Genomic DNA, 21,958 nt, shown 5'->3' on the forward strand with positions numbered 1-21,958 from the left:
ACTCTGAGCATCCAGGAGGATACTATAGTGCAGTTTATTTTCGATACTTTTGATTTTACCTCCATCTTCATAAACGCCTTCTTGCAATTCTATACCTACCTACAAGCAGCTTGTCAGTAGCCTTATGGGTAAAGGGCATGCTTAGAACTCCTACATAACGCCCCTTCTGGCATTAGGAATGCCCATTCTTTGCCTCTCTATGCTCCTCCATTGCCTCTACCTGGAAGGGAAGCATAGAGCCCTGTCTGCAGTGCCGTGCCCTTTTTTTTTGGGGGGGGGGGGGGGGGAGACGACGACAAAATAAAAGGATTAAATGAAGCAGGAGCGGTAGTAAGAGGTTCTATCTAATCCAGGTAGCCTCCCGGACCAGGTAGTTTTTTAATATACATTTATGCTTTTATCTATCCTTCATTCACCTTTTTAAGAGGCCAACCACACCATTACTTATTTTGTGAGTACATCTCTTTATTCATTTTTCTGCCAAATAGTGGAGTGGAGTATGTGAATATTCAGTAATGCCAGCGACAAGTGATTTGACATGGCTTGTTTGCAATACTGAATACAAAAGCATGAAAAGAAAAAGAGGTAAACAGCAAATGTCAGTGTTCGCTGGGCAGAGGTTTGCTCTATAAAGATACAGTGTATACAGACATCAAATGAAACCTGCCCAATCTGGCTATCGAGTCCGATCAGTGCAATATGCATTTTAATCATTCGCTATTGTTTCTGGTCTCTGCCAGAATGAATAAGCCGGTTATAGCTGGTTGCCTTTGTATACAAGAAGGAAAACGTTTCCATTAAAATACATGCAATGAGTTACGTGATCACACACAAGACTAGAGATTTTTTTTTTAGCAATGGCAGGGGTGTTGTGCAGAGAAATACCGTGACATGATAATACATAACAAGCACAACATACGCAATGGGATAGAGAACTTGGCATTAAAAAATAAAATGCTACAGATCAAGAAGACACCTTGCTGAAAAAATGATGCATAAAATCAACTTTGAAGTAAAATGTATTTTCTGAACAGAGCTTAAAGCCCTGGCTTACCCTCAACAATTTTTCATTGAGTAAAAGGGGAAGAGGAGACTGTGCTATTGCTCACATGAGTCTCATTACTGATGCAGCCATTCTAGAGTAATTTGCTTTGGTAAAGTAATTCAATGAGATCTAGAAATGAGTTCATATAACTAGTAGCTGCAAGGAAAGTGTGGGTTGCTTCACCAGCACAGAGCAAATCCCCTGACCGTGCCCAATCACTCTGCTGTTGAAACATTAACACTTCACTTAGCAGTTGTTGCAGTGCTGGCCGCAGAGTTCCACATCCACACTACCTGGTGTCTCCCCTGTCAGTGATGACAAGAAACAGAGATCCTGATCTTCATCGCACAGCATCTGCAGCCAGCACACTGCTGGGTACCTGTAGTGCAAAGGTCTCAGTGTTGGAATGTCTACCTTACGATATGAAGTGTTGAATGTTTTTAAAATGGCCACTAGGTTCTTATGCCTGGTACACACCATGCAATTTCCAATCACATCTATGGATCAAATCGATAATTTTGGACAGGTCTGATCAGTTTTCCAACCATCACTTCTATACAAAATAGGTCGGAAGAATATCGTAAACCAGATCGGACCTGTCAGAAATTAACAATTGAATCCATTGATCTGTGGGGAAATTGAATGGTGTGACATCTCCCTGCACAGATCTAAAAGCCATGCCGAGAGGCTCCTAGTTGAAGTGATCAGTATGATTGCCACTGATCCTTGTGGTCACTCGAGGCAGGCACAGAGAAGGAATAGCTCTCACCTCATCTTTCAGGGTGGCATCCAGCATCACACTGCCTCAAGTGTCGAGTCTCAACTTGATGCAGTCATCAAGCCAGTACCTGATACTTGTCACAGTATGAGGCTGGCTGCTGTCCTGAGCAGGGGAGGGGAGCTGCTTGTCACTGGATCCAGACACCAGGGGACTGTAAAAGGGGACCTCTAGACACCAGGGAAGCATGGGGGAGGGGGGGGGGGCATTAGATACCAGGGAAGATTATGGTGATCACTCAATACCAGGGAAACATATAGGGCTACTAAACCACCAGGGAAGCACATGGGGGACTACTAAACCACCAGGGAAGCACATGGGGGACTACTAAACTACCAGGGAAGAATGTGGGGGACTACTAGACTACCAGGGGGATCTATTTAAGGGATGGAGAACACATGTCAGATGGGAAACGTAATGGGGAAACCATAGTAAAGGGGGTGAAGTAAAATCTGTTACATTAAAATAAGCTGTTTATCCATCCCCACGCACCTATTTTTATTTAACAGTTGCCATCTCCCCACACAGATCAGGACCATGCTTGATTGGCCACTGATCATAGTGGTCACAGCGGAGGAGTGGCTCCCACCTCTCCTTGTTCCACCGATTATCATTGCTCCCTCCACTCTGGACGGAATCCTGCATCACACTACCCTAGCATTGAGTCCCGGGCTTGATGACGTTATTTGCAGTAGTACGAGGCTGGATTACATCCTGAGCAAAGAGGAGCTGCTCAATGCTGGAAATAGGTAGGTGAGTAATACCACTGCTGATCTCTGCTTGTGCGGGTGCAAGGGAGACCGCTACACAACAGGGACGCTTATAGGAATTACTAGGCACCAGGGGTGCTTATGGGGATGACTAAAAGACAGGAAAAATATAGGAAACCACAAGAAACCAGGGAACAACTAGAACACCAGGGAGAGTTATAGAAGATCACTAGACACCAGGAAAACGTATACGGGACCAATAGATACCAGGAAACCGCATAGGGTACCTCTAGACACCAGAAAAAAATGTATGGGGGAACCGCTAAACACCAGGGAAGGGATACTACTAAAACATCAGGGAAACATATGGAGACCACTAGAACACAAGAAAAACATGGGGACTCCTAGACCTCCAGGAAAATGTATAGGGGATCACTAGACCACCAAGGAAACATATTGGGGACCACAAGACTAACAAGGGAAGCGTATGGGGGACCACTAGACTGCCAGGAAGATCTGTATAAGGGATGGGGATCACAGGTCAAATGGGAAATGTAATAGGAAACAATAATTGGGATGCAATGAAACCGATTACCATACATTAAAATCTAATGTTTAACCATGCCCACTTTTAAGACCACACCCTCTACAAAATAAAATTAACCTTTCCCATTAACCCTTTCTCCCTAATTTTTTACCATTAATAATAGTTAATTATTTTCTCAGTGCAAAGTGTAAACTACACACTGTAGCAAAAACCCACCTTCATTTCAGAATCAAATATCAAATTGTGATAGGAACATAATTTAAGTTTTGCGATAAATGGTAGAAATAGCCAAATACAGCTACAGTAGCATTTTTTATTTTAAAACTATAATGGGTTAAATTACACTTTTTGTTTAGTTTCCTTCGTTTTTTTCATTAAAAATGTCTAGTACTGTATGTACTCGCATATAAGCCACATTTACGGGACAAAAAAAAGTGGCCCATAAATTGGGGAAGTCAACTTATATGTGAGCCATGCATGGGGTGTGTGGGGATAGTTACCTGTCCTTGTACCTGGCAGCTTCTACCAGGCAGCCTTCGTTGCTAGATGTCCAGGTTTCACTTCATGTTTCCCTTGCAGTTCTGTACTCGGTCGCTAGATGACAGACGCGAAAACAAAGCTGCAAGGGAGACTAGAATATGGCTGCCCAGAGACCAAAGGACACTGCAGCTTGGATCTGTACAAGTATATAGCTGCAAGAGAGATGGGAAGATGGCCGACAAGGAGAGGCAGCTATATGTACACTTCACAACACTCAGCATCTCATACACCCTGCTATGAATACAACGCATCGTCACATAAATACATTTAGCTGAACATACACCACTACATCATCAGACATACAGTGGGCATCATTTTTCAGGCAAACTTGCTTTAAAAGACATTCAGTTCTCGGCCAAAGAGTATTCTACCTGTTGGTTGTCTGCAGACAGAAAATCGCAAATCACAGAACAAAAATGCATACAAAATGCTTGCAAAAAAACACCGGTAACTGGCTTCACAATATTGCTCGCAAAAGCATCTAGCACTTTAGTGTGAACTAGTCTTAACAAAGAATTTTTTTTCTTTAAAGGTTATTATGCCGTTGCGTATCTTTAAGAGCAGAGAGGAAGTTCTGAGCTCAGGTCCTCTTTAGACAATACCAGTTGCCTGGCAGCCCTGCTGATCTATTTGGCTGCAGTAGTGTCTGAATCACACCAGAAAAAAAAGCATGCAGCTAATCTTGTCAGATCTGAGAATAATGTCAGAAACACCTGAGCTGTTGCATGCTTGTTCAGGGTCTATGGCTAAATGTATTAGAAGCACAGGATCAGCAGGACAGCCAGGCAACTAGTATTTCTTAAAAGGTAATTAATATGGCAGCCTCCATATCCCTCACGCTTCAGGTGTCCTGAGTTATGTCAAGTTATGTTAGAATAACAGTACCAGCAAACATGCAGGGGTAGACATCTATGTTACAGGTGGTTACAGATAACAGAGACGGAGAGCTTGATAACTCCAGCCAATACCTGTATCAACCTAACAGAGTTTGCCTTGCTCAATTTGGGTATACAGGTAGTCCCGGGTTTACGAACGCCCGACTTACGAACGACCTGCCGATACGAAAGCCGCAACCAAAGCCGCAACCATAGCTCCGCCCCGTCACAATGACGCCACGCCGCCGGGGACTACGTCTTCTGTGCCGTTTTAAATGCTGAGTAAGCGCAGCGGAAGGTAAATAGAGGACATCTCACCTGATCCTCGGCGGTAGAAGGTCCCATCGTGGTGCCCGGAAGCTGCGCAGCCCGTCCTCTCGCTCCATCCACTGTTCCCCAGCGGCTTCTTATGCATCGCATAATGACGCAATCAGGAAAAGCCCCCTAGTGTCAGAGTCTGCTAATGCGTCATTATGCGACGCATGTGAAGCCGCCGGAGAACAATGGACAGAGCGAGCGGACGGGCTGCTCAGCTTCCGGGCACCACGATGGGACCTTCTACCGCCGAGGATCAGGTGAGATGTCCTCTTATCTACCTTCCGCTGTGCTTACTCTGCATTTAAAACGGGGGCAAAGGTGGCTGTCCCGACTTAAGGACAGATTCAGGTTAAGAATGAGCGGACAGTCCCTATCTCGTACGTTAACCAAGGACTACCTGTAGTTGTTAAACACCTACTTCATGTGGGCTGCAAGTCTGCATCCTCACAAAGAATACACACTACTCTCCCTCACCCTTGCTGCCCATGACAGCATCACATGTAGTAACTGACTCCAATCAAGCAACCACCCTTAATTTAAGAACATAAAATAAACACACAAAGAATAATGGCAGTCACTGAAAATGTATTTAGATGCATTTGTTTTTGCATTATATTAAACTGTGAACCAATTTTGCAGTTGTGACATGTATTCAATTACTGAAAAAAATGAACCGGTAAAAATATTTCCGATGCCGAGCTAAGCAATATTTCCTTGACAGTACGCATACACAGCATACAAAAGCTGCTTAAAATATTTATACAAAAAAATAGCTTCTGCTTTTATTTACACAAAAATGCGTCAGTCACAAATGTGAACAAGCATCTGGCGCTCGTTTCTCTAGTAAACATTTACACCATGTATTACTCCTATGACAAAACCTGTAACAAAAATAGATATCCACACAAAAACACACACAACACCGGAAGAAATAAAAAAAAACCAAAAAAAAAAAAACCAGGACGATGAGTTTTCTTCAAGTTTTTCATTCAAGCTTCTTTTTCAAACGCAAATACTAAGTAAATACCTGAAAAACAGAAGAGGGGTTATTAGAAACTGTTAAATTACAAAGGTGTCTTTAAAAACCACAACAAACATAAACAGGTCTATATTACTGACTTATTGCCAACTACTGAAATGCCAGTTTTAAATACACAACCGCATAGTATTTTTTTTTTCTTGAATACTTTTTCTGAATACTTTTCACAATTCTAGAAACACCATATGAGAAGAAAGTATCTCCATACCAACGGCATAATTTTTTGAGCAACTACAGTTTTTCGCAATGAAAAGTAGGGGAGAAAAGGTCACCCATATATGAAGCACCACTTCATATATAAAAGTATCAAAATATTTATTATTTCATTATCATATTGGAAAGAACCCCGCCCCCTCCTTTTTTTTATAATACTGTTTATGCAATATCACGCAATGTCATTTAACGAAAAATTGTTATACAATATTTGGCTTTCTACTGCACTGTGAGGTGAGGAGAGCAACGTAGCCCTTTCATTCCTAAAAAAGTGTTTGTGTGACCTGAACAGGACAGAAGGGAAGTATGGAGAAATACACCCTGTATGTATTTAGAGAATTTAGCCTGTTTAATTCCTCCTCATTTGTGTCTATTTATTATTATTTAGTATTGCTATAGCGTGACATCTTCTGCAGCACTGTAAAGAGTACATAGTCATGCCACTTAACTGTCCTCAGAGGAGCTCACACTCTAATCCCAACTGTAGTTATGTGTCCTCCATCGTGTATGTCAATACAATAGGCCAGTTTTAGGGAAAGCCAATTTTTTGTTATCTGTATGTTTTTGGGATGTAGGAGAAAACCAGAGTGTCTGGAGGAAACCCACGCAGTCACACTGAGATAATACAAACTCTTTGCCATGGCTGGTAATGGAACCAGGGGCCCAGTGCTGCAACCACTATGCCACTATGCTGTCCACAAGTTGTAATTTGATCTCTCCCTGTGTCACCTGACTGCCATGGCAGATAAGCTCACTTGAAACCACAATATGTTAACAGCATGTTAGCAGCATTATGTTAGCAGCATTATTTAACACAGATACACAGTGGTATAATTTAAAATACATAAAGTATGCAAATGAATCCTAATACATCTAACCATAATCAAAAATCACATATGTCGCCATCTTGTGGTCAAAAAAATCACAATACAATAATACAACATTACAATCCATGACAAGCGAATACATAATCTAATCACGAGTTCATATTCAGACTACATTTCCCAGGTGCCATTAGTCTAGTGGGAGGAGGTGGAGCGACGTCATCAGACGCCGTCTCCGCCTCCTCAGAGTGCGCGGCCGCGCACCATTACGGAGAGAATAGGGTGACTCCAGTTCCCGCCCACTCAGGTCCTACATGCGTATAAACGCCGGTTAAACAGCTAGGTCCTTATGCCCAGACGAAGCTGCATATCCCAGGCAGCGAATCGCGACGGCTCTTCACGGAGGCGCTTTCTCTTTCTTGATTCTGCCGTTCTGCACTCCGGTAAGTTCCAGCCTCTAGACACGTTGTCACTCCTTTATTCTTTGGGGCTTTGTTCTCCATCCTTTGGTCTTCACCGTTTTCACTTTCACTTCTACAGACCTTTGATGCACTGATTTTTGTGGATGATCTCATATTGATCCTCCATCTTATTTGTTTACACAGGACACGTTGGTCCTATATTCACTGCATGCAATTGCACTTTATCAGTCTGAGTGCTGGACATTAGTACCCGGGATTACTATTATTATTATTATTATTATCTATTCATTTCCCATAATGGTGTGAGTACAGGACATATATATATATATATATATACATTGCTAATACTGCAGTATATCTCGGAGTTTATTGTTATTCATTAACCGATTATATATAATGTTTGGAGTGCCCCTTGATGTTGATCTTAATTGCTTTTATGGTTTTTTGTACTGAATAAAGATGTTATAAATTTATACTCTGGAGTTGAGTGGTGCGGTTTTTCAGGGAACTTCTAGTTCTTAGAGTGTTGTAAGTTTATGGTTCCTTTCTGCACACTCCTCATTGACTTACTTATTTACCTAGATTTTATGGTAATGTGGATGGTGCTTTGTTTCTATAGTAATACTTCCAGTATGTCATGCGACGTACAAACTCTGTGTTTAACCCTTCCAATGCTGGTCTAGTAAAAAAAAAATGCTTTTTGCATATAATATGCTGTAAATAATATTTTAGAGCAAAGTTGAAATGCAGGGTTATATTCCGCTTTATTAATATACTCAGACCAGTTGCTGTTGAAATTTGATTTTTATGGTGACAATACCGGTTTAAAGTGAATGGTAACCAGTTTAAAAAAAAAAAAAAAGAGCCAGATACTCACCTAAGGAGAGGGAGGCTCTGGGTTCCATAGAGCGTCCCATCTCCTCTCCGGTCCCCGCTGTTGTCCTGGCTTCCCCCGTAGCGGTATTTGACAGTTTCGGTCAAATACCGCAGCCTCCGGGCCGAAGGGAGGCTTCGGAAATCCGAGTGCTCCCGAAGACGGGCCGGTCTACACTGCGCACGCACCCTCTATGACGCACTCGCATGTGCGCCGCCTGTCTTCGGGAGGACTCGGCTCCTGAAGACTTCCGAAATCCCCTCGGCAGGGAGTGAGTATGGGGGAGCCAGCGCAGCAACGGGGGCCCCGGGAGAGGGATGGCTCATTAGGACCGAGCCTTCCCTCTCAGTTGAGTATCTGACTTTTTTTAATTTACATCGGGATTCCCATTAGCTTTAAGAAGATGCAGGCAAGCACATGAAGTGATGAAAATACGGAACCAGATCACTTAGCCGTGCCAAATGTGGCAGGAATCTGCAACATGTCCTCCATAATCGCAGCAGAGTGTGATTTGGGTGGCAAACAATGGGAAGCATAAGTAGCGCTTTCTTTTCAATGTGAATTTCCACTCAGTGGAAATCAGGAAGGGATTTGGGTTATGTGTATTGATTAGGAATAGCTAATTAAGTAAATAAGAAACAAAATAACACATGAAGGATGAGTAACAGTAGGTGTAATTTACCAAAACTTTCACTACCAACTTTTCCCGGCATCCAAATTAAAATGCACCAAAATTATTTGCCAAGTCACAAACTGGACAAATAAGCATCCAACAAATTCTGATTCTTTACAAAACCATTCAAGAAGATGAAAAAAAAAAGCCTGTAGTTGTTCCACTTAAAGGGAACCTAAACTGAGGGATATGGATGTTTCCTTTTAAACAATACCAGTTGTCTGGCAGTCCTGCTGATGTCTTTGTCTGCAGTAGTGGCTGAATCACAGTCCTGAAACAAGCATGCAGCTAATCCAGTCTGACTTCAGTCAGAGCTCCTGATCTGCATGCTTGTTGAGGGGCTGTGGCTAAAAGTATTAGAGACACAGGATCAGCAGGAGAGTCAGGCAACTGGCATTATTTTAAAAGGAAAAATCCATATCCTACTCAGTTTAGGTTCCCTTTAACAAGTATCCCCCCTGTACATAAGGTAATACACAATGCCTAATGAAGTAAGGTATAATACTATATAACCAAACAGTTGTAATGCTGCTTGTATAAGGAATGCTGGAACTACAGAAACATTTACTAGACTCTTGAAAAGTGGTGCAAAAAGCAGATATAAAGTGGTAAGGAGATGACAGTACTGGCTGGACAGAAATGTTCACAGGCATTGGATGACAGCTTTCCAACCTGATTGTGGTTGCAATGGGCAGCAATCGGAGAGATGTACTGCCAACCCCCATTTTCCCTTCCCCTCCATTCTCTACAGTGATAAATAGGCACAATCAAGCGAGACAAGGATGCCTGATCATAGATGGCCTAAAGGTGGCCATACATCAGGCGACTTGGAGGCCGATCAACCATCCAATTCGATTATTATAATCACATGCAAACCGGTACAGCAAAATCAGGGGGCGAAACTGGATGCATGAATCGGTCGAACATGCAGCAAGATGTAGAGCAGACTTGCTCGTTTGGGTGTGCGGCGGTGATGGCAAGCGATATTGGGACAAACAACGAACGCGATGAAACCGCTGACTCTGCCCCCCCTAATGTGCAATGTGCCCCTCTAATGCCCTATCCATTACCTGTCCATGTCCCTCGCTGACTCAGGGTGCAGTCCCTGGTCCATAAACGCACACCAGGTGGTTGCCGGAGTAATGTGGACGCATGTGTGATTACAGACACAAGCCCACGAGTAAACTGGCAACCACATGGGCTGCGTGTATGGATGAAGGAGTGAGCCAGCGGCAGGCAGGGACAGGTAATGGATAATGCACTGGGGGGGCACATTGCACATTAGGGAGGCAGTATCGAGCAGGCGTCACAAAGACAATTGCAGATCGATTTAAGCATCAAATTGAACAGGAATCGATCTCTCTAATAAGATTCAATAAGAGAGATTTGTCTTTTGGTCGAATCTGTCCATCATCGCTATATGTATGGGCACCATTATTCACCAGTTTCAATCTCAATGGCTATTGGATCATCATGGGAGGAACAAATTAACTTATCTGTATATTTTTAGAATGTGGAAGGAAACTGTATTGAACAGAGGAACCCACGCAGACATGGGGAAGAACATAAACTCTGTGCTATCCACTATGCCACCATGCTGCCCACACATTCTGATCATTTGCAATGGTCTGCTGACTTTACATGATTTATTAAGCCTTATAAAGCCAGTAACAGAGTAGGCTGCCTTTGTAAAGAAGATTCAATTGAAATACATTCAATGAGTTAGTTATATGATCACACATTACACTAAGCAAAAGATTTTTTTTAAAACCAATGGCAGTGGAATTATAGAGATAAATGCAAGGATGTGATAAAACATAACAAGCAAAACATAGGCAATGGAACAAAGAGCTGTGAAAGAACAACTCAAATGCTACTGATCAATAGGACTCCTCGCAGGGAAATGTTACATCAAATCAACTTGAAAGTAAAAACAGATTTCGGAACAGAAATGTTTAGCAGATTATTTATGCACCATCTGCAAGGTCTAACATCTTAAAATTGGTATTTAAATCAAGGCAAACATGCAAAAAACCTATGGGATAGAAATATACATTGCATGCACAATTATCAGGCAAATCAGTATTCTGACCTTGGGTTCAATTGCTTTTCCAAGTGATAAAACAGCCACATGCAAGTATACTACCACCCTGCAAAACACACACACTTTTAAACTGAATGCTCGCAATGCCTATGCAAACCCTAATTTGACTAGTTGGCTTAAGCATTTGGATGCTGGTATTAACTGGAGTAAACAAGGGTGTGTATGTGATATCACACATGTCAAGAGGTTTGATACATTATTGTTGTAAAATCTGGCTGCTTACAAACATTTAGAGGCTTCCAACACAGGAATAAATTATGAGCGCTCCCAGTGTTTTACATATCATTCTTTGCCTGCCAGTATTTTCTTTATTTGCTGTAAAAGATTTTTAAAGCACCCATCCCAAAAACAGGATACTATGTTTAACCACTTCCCGACCGCCGCATGTACAAATGGCGGCCGGGAAGTGGATCCCGCAAGGACCGCCGCATGTACAATTGGCGGCGGTCCTTGTACGGGCATGGGCGGAGCGTTCACGTCATTCGTGACGCGATCCTCCGCCGGGGACTGGCTCCGCCCCCCTCGCGCTGTAACCCGCTGGCTGTTCGGAAGCGCCGGCGGGTTACTAGCACCCGGATCGCCACATACAAAGTGTATAATACACTTTGTAATGTATACAAAGTGTATTATACAGGCTGCCTCCTACCCTGGTGGTCCCAGTGTCCGAGGGACCACCAGGGCAAGGGCAGGCTGCAGCCACCATAGTCTGCACCCAAGCACACTGATTTCCCCCCCCCCCCCTCCGCCGCCTTCCTGATCGCCCACAGCACCCCTCAGAAACCACCCTCCCCCTGCCCACCCCGCCGGACCACTGTTTGTACCCAATCACCCCCCTAATCACCCATCAATCACTCCCTATCACCGCTATTTTTTTTTATTCCCCAAACTGCCCCCTGCTCCCTCCTGATCACCCCCCCACCCCTCAGATTCCCCCCAGACCCCCCCCTGTGTACTGTATGCATCTATCCCCCTGATCACCTGTCAATCACCCATCAATCACCCCCTAACCTGACCCTTGCGGGCAATCTGATCACCCACCCACACCAATAGATCGCCCGCAGATCCGACGTCAGATCACCTCCCAAAAGCATAGTTTACATCTGTTCTCTACCCTAAACACCCACTAATTACCCATCAATCACCCCCTGTCACTGCTACCCATCAGATTAGACCCCTATCTGCCCCTAGGGCACTCAATCACCCGCCCACACTCTCAGAACGCCCTCAGACCCCAGCCCTGATCACCTCGCCAGTGCATTGCTTGCATCTATTCCCCCCTCTAATCACACCTTGAGACACCCATCAATCACCTCCTGTCACCCCCTAGCACACCTACCCATCAGATCAGGTCCTAATTTGCCCCGTGTGGGCTCCTGATCACTCGGCCAAACCCTCAGATCCCCCTCAGACCCCCTTCCGATCACCTCCCCAGTGCATTGATTGCATCTATTTTCCCCTCTAACCACCCCCTGAGACACCCATCAATCACCTCCTGTCACCCCCCTAGCACTCCTATCCACCAGATCAGGCCCAATACAACCTGTCATCTAAAAGGCCACCCTGCTTATGACCGGTTCCACAAAATTCGCCCCCTCATAGACCACCTCTCATCAAAATTTGCAGATGCTTATACCCCTGAACAGTCATTTTGAAACATTTGGTTTCCAGACTATTCACGGTTTTGGGCCCGTAAAATGCCAGGGCGGTATAGGAACCTCACAAGTGACCCCATTTTAGAAAAAAAGACACCCCAAGGTATTCTGTTAGGTGTATGACGAGTTCATAGATTTTATTTTTTGTCAAAAGTTAGCGGAAATTGATTTTTATTGTTTTTTTTTCACTAAGTGTCATTTTTCACTAACTTGTGACAAAAAATAAAATCTTCTATGAATTCGCCATACACCTAACTGAATACCTTGGGGTGTCTTCTTTCTAAAATGGGGTCACTTGTGGGGTGCCTATACTGCCCTGGCATCTTAGGGGCCCTAAACCGTGAGTAGTAGTCTAGAAAACAAATGCCTCAAAATGATCTGTGAATAGGACGTTGGGCCCCTTAGCGCACCTAGGCTGTAAAAAAGTGCCACATGTGGTATCGCCGTACTCAGGAGAAGTAGTATAATGTGTTTTGGGGTGTATTTTTACACATACCCATGCTGGGTGGGAGAAATATCTCTGTAAATGACAATTGTTTGATTTTTTTTTACACACAATTGTCCATTTACAGAGATATTTCTCCCACTCAGCATGGGTATGTGTAAAAACACACCCCAAAACACATTATACTACTTCTCCTGAGTACGGCGATACCACATGTGTGGCACTTTTTTGCACCCTAAGTGCGCTAAGGGGCCCAAAGTCCAATGAGTACCTTTAGGATTTCACAGGTCATTTTGCGACATTTGGTTTCAAGACTACTCCTCACGGTTTAGGGACCCTAAAATGCCAGGGCAGTATAGGAACCCCACTAATGACCCCATTTTAGAAAGAAGACACCCCAAGGTATTCCGTTAGGAGTATGGTGAGTTGTTTTATTTGTGTATTTTTGGGAGTGGGTGGGACGTAAGTAGTTAATTACAAATGTAAGTGTGGGTACGATTATTAAAAAAAAAATGTAGGTGTCCTTTTACTATTTGGCCACAAGATGGCCTCAGTATTTTTTTTCTAGGCGTCCTGTAAGCGTACTATTTACTCTTAAAGGAGGTGTAGAGTGGATGTGTAACTTAGAGCCATCGCGGCTTTTCATAGAAGGTTAATGACATGCTGACTTATAAAAACGTTCTGCTAGAGCCTCTTAATGGCTCCAGGACGTTTTTATATGTCAGACAGTGGTGCTCCCGCACGTGCATTCCGGTGCTCGTGCATGTGAAAATAGTGGGGGGGGGAAAAGAAAAAAAAAACACCAAAGAAAAAAATACCGTATTTTTCGGACTATAAGATGCACTTTTTATCCCCTCAAAAGAGGGGGAAAATGTTGGTGCGTCTTATGGTCCAAATGTGGCTTTTTTTTTTTTCCCCTCCCTGTTTGATGGCTCATTTAGGCTCTCCCTTCTCCCTCCCTCCAAGCCTCAACGTGAAGCAGCCTGCAGGAATCACTTTCATTCACCACAGGACCTGCGGCTCTACTTTCACCGAAGGGGACGCTTGCTGCGGGGACCGGCGGTTCTCCTGTCACTGAGGGGACACATCTCTTAATGTCCAGCGTGCTGCGGGGACCGGCGGCTTTGCGCTCACTTAGGCGGTGGTTTACCTAATGGCCAGCGTGCTGCGGGGACCGGCGGCGATGCTGTCACTGAGGCGGCGGTATTCCTAATGGCCAGCGTACTGCGGGGATGATTATCCGTTCGCCCGGGACCGGCGGCTCTGTGCTTTTCCTAATGTTCTGTGTCTTGTAGTGCTGCAGCCTAGAGGGAGGATCGGCGTTCCTCACCTCGTACAACCCCGGGAGCGGCAGCTCCACTCGTTATACCCCGGGGTGAACTTCCGCGCTGTGGCTTTAAGGGTCCCTTGCTTGATGACCTCATATTGTCACCATACTTTGTACTAGGGACATAATTAAAATCTTGTGAAAACAAGGACAACGAGGCAGATAAAATGTGTGGGTTTTATGTACAGTAGCAGTGTTTATATTAAAACCATAGGGAATGAAATTGGAGAAATCGTGTATTTTTTCATTTTTTCCTTGTATTTCCCTTCAAAATGCATAGAAAATAAAGTAATTACTGAAAACAAATATCAACCCCAAAAAACCCAATTGGTGGTGAAAGAAACAAGATACAGATCATTTCATTGTGATTAGTAGAGATTAAGCTATTGGCAAACGAGTCAACCAGTATGTATTTCAGTTCGGGAAGGAAACCCATGCTAACATGGAGAGAACATGTCAACCACATGCTTTTAAGGGTCTTGGCTGGGAACTGTTCTTTTCATTGCCTTTTTAATACACCAAATAAGGGCTACAAAGCATGTAGTACATATGTAAACCAAGTCATAAACTTCTGTGTGCCATTTGGTCTACGTGTGCCAGGCTTGGTCTACGAGTCATTTTATTTCTATTAGGCATCGGTAAAAAGAGGCGGTCAATCAGGGGATAGAATCACTCACTGACACATTTGTTGTCTGACTTTACTGCAAATGACTGAAGCGAGCAAAAATGCTTTAAAATGAACCCAAGGTGAAAATAAACTAATGAGATAAACAATTGAATCTGTCCTCCGATTCCTAAAAATGACCTTTTTTAGATATCTGTAGATTATAAGCTTGCAAGGACAGGGCTCTCTCACCTTTTGTGTCTTGGAATATGTTATACATTTTATTCAACATGTTGGTTTTGGCGCTGTAATTACAAAATGTGTATTTTGTACCAATTCTGTATTCTGTATTTTTGTGTATACCATTGTCTGTATTATGTACTCCATTTTTGTTTCTTACTTTGTAAAGCGCTGTGGAGTATGTTGGCGCTTAATTTATCAATAATAACTCAAGGTTTTATTTTATGTATAAACATTAACAAAGCAGATTTAATGTTTTATAGTCTTTTCTCAATTGCAGTATCTCAAGAGTCTCAGAACAAAATAAATGAACTATTGACCTTTTTAGCTTTCCCTTGCAGTCCGAAGCCCAGTTATCTGCTTAGGAAAGTGTTTTATAGCTGTAATTTGTTATCAGTGAGCCGGACTGGGTCCCCATTCTAGAAAAACTGTCTATAGCTGAATATTAACTCTTTCCGGCAGGGAAAAAAGAAAAAGGAGCACAGCATATTTATGCTTACCACTGCATATACACATGCCTATCATCGTGTCACATGTCATCTCGGGTACACTTTAAAAGCTATAAGAATATTAAGCATGTAACCACTTCCACACCATGAAATTTTATGCTGATCTGTGCAGCGTGGGCTCTCCAGCCCACAGCACAGATCAGCTAGCAGCCAGGGCGATCAGACTTCCCCCCTTTTTCCCCCACTAGGGGGATGTCCTGCTGGGGGGGTCTGATCGCCGCCGGCTGCTTGCGGGGGGGGGCTCTTCAAAGCCCCCCTCCGCAGCGCTTCCTGGCCTCCTTCCCCTTCCCTCCCTCTCCCTCCCCCTGTGAGCGGCGCAGGACGGAAATCCGTCCTGCGCCTGATGGGATAGGCTTTAGCCTATCAGATGCCGGTGATCCCCGGCCAATCAGAGGCCGGGGATCGCCGATCTCCTCTACGGCGCTGCTGCGCAGCAGCGCCGTATACATGTAAACACCGGGGAAGATCTTCCCCGTGTGTTTACATTTACCCTGCGAGCCGCCGATCGGCTCGCAGGGTGTTCACGGAGACACCCTCCGTGAACTGACATGGAACGGCCGCTCATACGAGCGGCCGTTTCCATGATATACACTTCTGGATTCAGGGGCGTGTATATACGCTCCGAGAATCCGGAAGTGGTTAAAGTCCAAACTGTGGTTAAGAAATCTAAAATCTAAGAACAAGGCTTGTACAAAATCCAGCAGAAAACAATTCACCTGCAATCAATAATTTAGAATGTCTAAATCTGATTTAATAGAATGAAACTAAATGACCTGAAGATATTGCTTTGCTGGAAATAAATGCATTTGCGCAGACAAATAAGTACAGACAAGAGTGTACTTTTTATACTTTGGATGTGACCAAGAGCCATTTCTGCTCACAAGTCATTTCTTAAAAGCCCAACTAAATCCAAAATTGAACAAGGCAATCATGTTGATAAGTCTAAATTATAAGTATTACCTTTGGAAATGAATTTTTCATATTGGAAAATCACATGAAGCCATGCCTGCCAGCAGCTGTGTACTTAATCATATAAACTAAATACCTCTAAAGCCTGTTATTTTGTGACAGAAGAGATGAAGTCTTCCTATGAAATAGAATGTGCCACCTGTTCATGCAGACATGACTTTTCTCACAGTTGTTCCTTACACCAGAGTTCCCCAACCCTGTCCTCAAGGCCCACCAACAGTACATGTTTTGCAGAAAACCACAAACATGCACAGGTGAGGTCATTAGTGTCTCAGCAGAACTGATTAACTTACCTCTGTGGATTTCCACAAAACATGCACTGTTGGTGGGCCTTGAGGCCAGGGTTGGGGAACATTGCACACGGATCCATCTAAAATTGAACTGAGCGCGCCCAGACTGGTGCTGCTGCTCTCTAAGGCTGCTCCAGACAGACATTACATCTAATTTCTGCTTTTTTAAACCTCTTAATGGAAAGACTGGACCCACATTTCAGAGGATTCTAACTCCTCACTTCTCATACTCTGAGTCCACCTGAAAATGTTTGGTCCCAGAACCTTCTATCATGCCACTCCTACATAATGGAACTCCTTACCTCAGCAGATCAGGATAGCTCCATCTCTGGATGTGTTTAAATCCAGACTGAATATCCACCTGTTCAGTTTGGCATTTGCAGAAATAAAATTTTGTTGTAACACTTCATCCTACTACCAATTACTGAACCTGAGAGAGCCTAATTGCTTTGAGTCCTATGGGAGAAAAGCACTATAGAAATGTTGTTGTTAAAAAGGGCACCGGGACATAAGGCCACAGGGTAAAGCTGAAATATGGTTCAACCTGCCCTAGCCAATCCCACTTTTTTTCTTGGCGCATCTCCTCATTATTTCTCAGCTAAACATCTGTGATACATTCCTCTCACACCCTCCAGTCGCCAGAGGCTCTCCTCTACAAAATTGCTCTAAGGCTTTAAGCATAATTAGTCTGTCATGACATTCAATAAAATACTTTCGTCCTAACTCTTTATTGCCCAAGTAGTCATCTTACTTTGCTGTTGTTCCAAAGTAATAGTTCTGTGCAAAAATCAGAGGTGCCTCCCCCCCCCCCCCCCAGCATAGAGTACAGCAGGTCAGGGAGCTGCACTGCAATGGTTATATTTTATCAAATTCATTCAGAGAACTCTTTCAGTGAGTGAAATGCTTTTGACACACAATCCGGGAAAAAAAACCCTCTCTGCTATGTTTGTATACCCTTATCAACTGTAATTTGTAATCTAGACACTGTTGTGAAGCAGTGGGCTTCTAAGCAAAGTGAAACCTAGTCTATTAAACCATTATTTACTGGTTAATGAAAATATTTTTCTTTATCCACCCTTCCCAGAAGGCCTCAAGCACCACCCCTTTCTGATCCTTTTATTGACGTTCACTCTATCTAAAATTCAAACCAGCATATGTATACAGCTGCTCCCGACTCCTTAGCCAGCAATCATCCCCCTGACACCTTAGCCCAGGGGCCCCCAATCATTTTTGGTTGAGGGCCGGATCAACGTACTTCAGACTGCTAGGGGGCCGGAGTACACATAAAATGATGTAGAAGTCTTTGCGGGCCAGACAGTGAAGCATACCCAGGTGACAACCTGAAGTCCAATTGGACAGCAGTGTCACCTGAAGTGGAATTTGATTGGAAACCAGCAAATTATTGCTTTCTGGCTTCCATGTGGATGGGTGGGGCGAGCACTGCTATTCTATATGAGGAACACCAATATTTGAAGATGTAGCTGACCACATCTATAAGTAATACATTTTCTGTGTGGGGGGCCGGTAAAAAAGCCTCAGGGGGCCACATTCGGCCCGCGGGCCTTAGTATGAGGACCACTGCCTTAGCCAGTGATCATCCCCCTGACATCTTAGCCAGTAATCATCCTAACAGATCAATTCGGTTGAGCACAGTACCACCTGCCATGAGGTCATTCTGTGCTACTCTGTCAGCACTCTTCCCCGACCCCCCCCCCTCCCCCATATGTCCAGAATGCTGTCTGTGATGATGTCTGTGCACAGTTCTGAAAACACAGGGGCACACAAGAGTGTACTCCACATGCACCAGGAACGAGGCATACAGTGGCGAAACACCGGAGGCCAGATGAAAGTAGTAACTGTAGGGGTCAGAAGAGTATGTAGAACAGCAAGGCAAGATTATTATTACACATTTAATTCACCCCAGGTACACTTTACACAAATAAAAAGGTTTATAAAGATAATATTCATGCGGATTGCGCTGAAGTATGTGCGATGTCTACTAGCTTAGTTGATTTGCCCAGTAGTACAGTACATTACAATATAAATTACATCACAATCACCAGTTTAGGTTATGGTTGATATGAAACACAAAATTAGTAGCAGGGATAAGCAGTACTTACTTGTAGCGTCCCATTCAGACTTGCTTAGGGTTCCCTGAAAAAGTAAAGATCTGATTATTTAAAGTCCTCATTGTGGTACAGACAAAAATTATATTTCAGATGTATGTGGAAGCTAGTGGGTTAATCCACACACTGTCCCTATACCTTACAGGGACTATAGCATGGTAATAATGCGGTCACAGTTTCTACCTCAGTTCCTCTATGGCTTAGAGGTTTGGGACTTCTTATTCGGCTGCATTTTACATGATAGGAATTTAAAGTGGTCTGAAACTCTGACATAACATTCAATAAAAATGTGTTTTTCTACATTTTATTATATAGTTTTACATTTCCTACATTCCTACATTTTTATTATACAGTTACCATATTTGCTTTTGTGCACACGTCATACTGTCCATTTACAAATGATAAGTTCCCAAAGTACAGTTTATCTGCTCTGAAGGCTGTCATTGCATTTTATTCAAGCTGCTTTTTATTATATATTTAAATCTTCTAGTGAGCTGTTCTGAACTGTGTGCATCCCTGAAGCAGAGAGAGCTTGTTTTTAGTTGTTACTCACAATGTAACAACATCAAAATGTAGGCAAAAGATAATGTTCTCTCCTCTGTGTGTTCTCTTAAAGAGAATCTGTATTGTTAAAATCGCTCAAAAGTAAACATACCAGTGCGTTAGGGGACATCTCCTATTACCCTCTGTCACAATTTTGCCGCTCCTCGCCGCATTAAAAGTGGTTAAAAACAGTTTTAAAAAGTTTGTTTGTAAACAAACAAAATGGCCACCAAAACAGGAAGTAGGTTGATGTACAGTATGTCCACACATAGAAAATACATCCATACATAAGCAGGCTGTATACAGCATTCCTTTTGAATCTCAAGAGATCATTTGTGTGTTTCTTTCCCCCACGCACTGAAGTTTCAGGCTGCTCTTTTCTTCCTGCAAACAGCTTTGCCCTTGTTTGTAATTCCTCAGTATGTGAAAGCCCAGCCAGCTCAGAGGACGATTTATCCAGCTGATTAGAGCAGCTTCTCTCTTATCTAAATAACACACAGGCAGTGTGCATAGAGGGGCCAGAAAGGGTGAGTTCATAGCAGAACCACAACACTGAAGAACTTGGCAGCCTTCCAGACACAGGCCGACAAGTCTGACAGGGGAAAGATACATTGATTTATTACAGAGACTGTCATAGTAGAAAGTGCTGCAGTTAGCCAGAACACATTAGAATAGCTTTTGGAACATGTAGGATGATAAAAAACAGGATGCAATTTTTGTTACGGAGTCTCTTTAAGCTGAAGGAGTTTTCCAGTGCAAAGCAAAAAGGCAAGTGTTTAACTGTTTGAATGCTGTTCTGCTACAGTTTTTGTGATAATAGGTGTAAAGCTGTAAGGAATATTTTAGAGCAAAGAAGAACTGCTGAGTTCCAGACCACTTAAAGTGAAAATTCAACAGGGTAAGTGGAGATTACTCAGAAAGTTTGCAAGATCCCTCATCTTTAAATTATTTTCTCTTTGTATATTATTGTGTGAAAATGTATCAGTATATTGCAGAGGCACATTCTTTATCAATGTACATGGGTGTATACTAAAAATTGACAAAGTATTTTTTTTTTTTAAAAAGTCTAAGTTTCCAAAGGTTTAAATGTTTTGCGAAACAAAATGTATACGTAGTACATACCATCTCCCGTTACAGGAGACTGTTCAGACATAATTGCTTATATTAGTACAGCAGGAAGAAGGTAAGTAATCTGCCACAAAGCACTCCAGGGCTCTGACCAGTAGCACCCAGTTACCTCTACACAGATGTCGCACCAGTAGATGGCTTAATATAAATTTTGTGAGCCTAGGAAGACAGACTAGACTGTACAAGGCAAGCCGAACTACAAATGGACAGAACTCCGCTCAAAACATTACATTAAGTCACCTCTGCCGGTGTAAAACCATTATAAGTATTTGCAACTTTATGAGGGATTGTGTGCAAGGCAACATTTTTCACAATCTGTGTGATGGCTTTTATATATTATTTTACAACCCATCTACATATTGAAAGAATGTGGTTGAAGTTAGCTGTGATGTCACTGCATCATTTCTACAAAAGTTAAAAGCTCTCCAATGCTTAAACTATCATCTATGATGAAAAGATTAGGGAAGACAAACATAGATGTAACACTCACCAATGGCATTCTGGCCTTCCCACTTTCCTGAACTTTCTTTACATGCTCATAGTCGTCCTCATTTTTAGAGACTAAAGTTGTATGTGATGCTGGAGGATATTGCTAAAGGGAATACAAAGTTGTTACTACAGAGGTTATGAATATGAACAGAACATGTTTGAACATATGAATAGTCTTGGTGTTCGAATTCAGCATAGCGCATTCAGAACACCCAGATACTCCCAAATTACCGCTGTTGAGCACTGGAGAAGCAGACAAGATTAGAAGTTCACTGACTTGTATGCCACACTGCATTCCGCTTCATTCACTCGGAAGCTTGCTCCCCCTTCCAACCAGAAAGTGGAAGTATCGGAGTTACGTGACAAGCAAAGTGACATTCAAGTCAGTGAACTCCTCCTGATCCTGTCCGCTTGTTCAGCATTAATTGGGAGTATCCAGGTTTTCCAAATTCGCTATGCTGAATTCAAACACCAACCCTACATATGAATTCTATAAAATGTATGGTTTACATTCCAAAATGTCTGAAAAAAAAAAAAAAACGATCTCCGTAACAACAGCGTTGTTTATCTTCTTCTAGCTGAGCCAAGGACACATAACAATATCTTAGCTAACTTGCATTAAAAATGTACTCCAAGCTTCAGCTACAGAGCATTCTGAATATAAAGCTCAACTC

General features: G+C 43.0%; 1 protein-coding gene across 4 annotated transcripts in view; it reads right to left on the reverse strand.

The window, feature by feature from the left end:
- Positions 1–5,381: 5,381 nt before the first annotated feature.
- RNMT (RNA guanine-7 methyltransferase) overlaps positions 5,382–21,958 on the reverse strand; it is a 99,424-nt gene continuing 82,847 nt past the window's right edge. For all 4 annotated transcript variants that reach the window (XM_068237119.1, XM_068237118.1, XM_068237117.1 and 1 more), the window contains 3 exons: positions 21,286–21,387; positions 19,119–19,152; positions 5,382–5,840 (listed from right to left, as the gene is read on the reverse strand). In XM_068237119.1, coding sequence (XP_068093220.1) covers positions 5,803–5,840; positions 19,119–19,152; positions 21,286–21,387 — 174 coding nt within the window. In that variant the 3' untranslated portion in view covers positions 5,382–5,802. The remainder of the gene's footprint in view (positions 5,841–19,118; positions 19,153–21,285; positions 21,388–21,958) is intronic.

The sequence above is a fragment of the Hyperolius riggenbachi genome, chromosome 5 (assembly GCF_040937935.1).
Source record: "Hyperolius riggenbachi isolate aHypRig1 chromosome 5, aHypRig1.pri, whole genome shotgun sequence".
NCBI lineage: Eukaryota > Metazoa > Chordata > Amphibia > Anura > Hyperoliidae > Hyperolius > Hyperolius riggenbachi.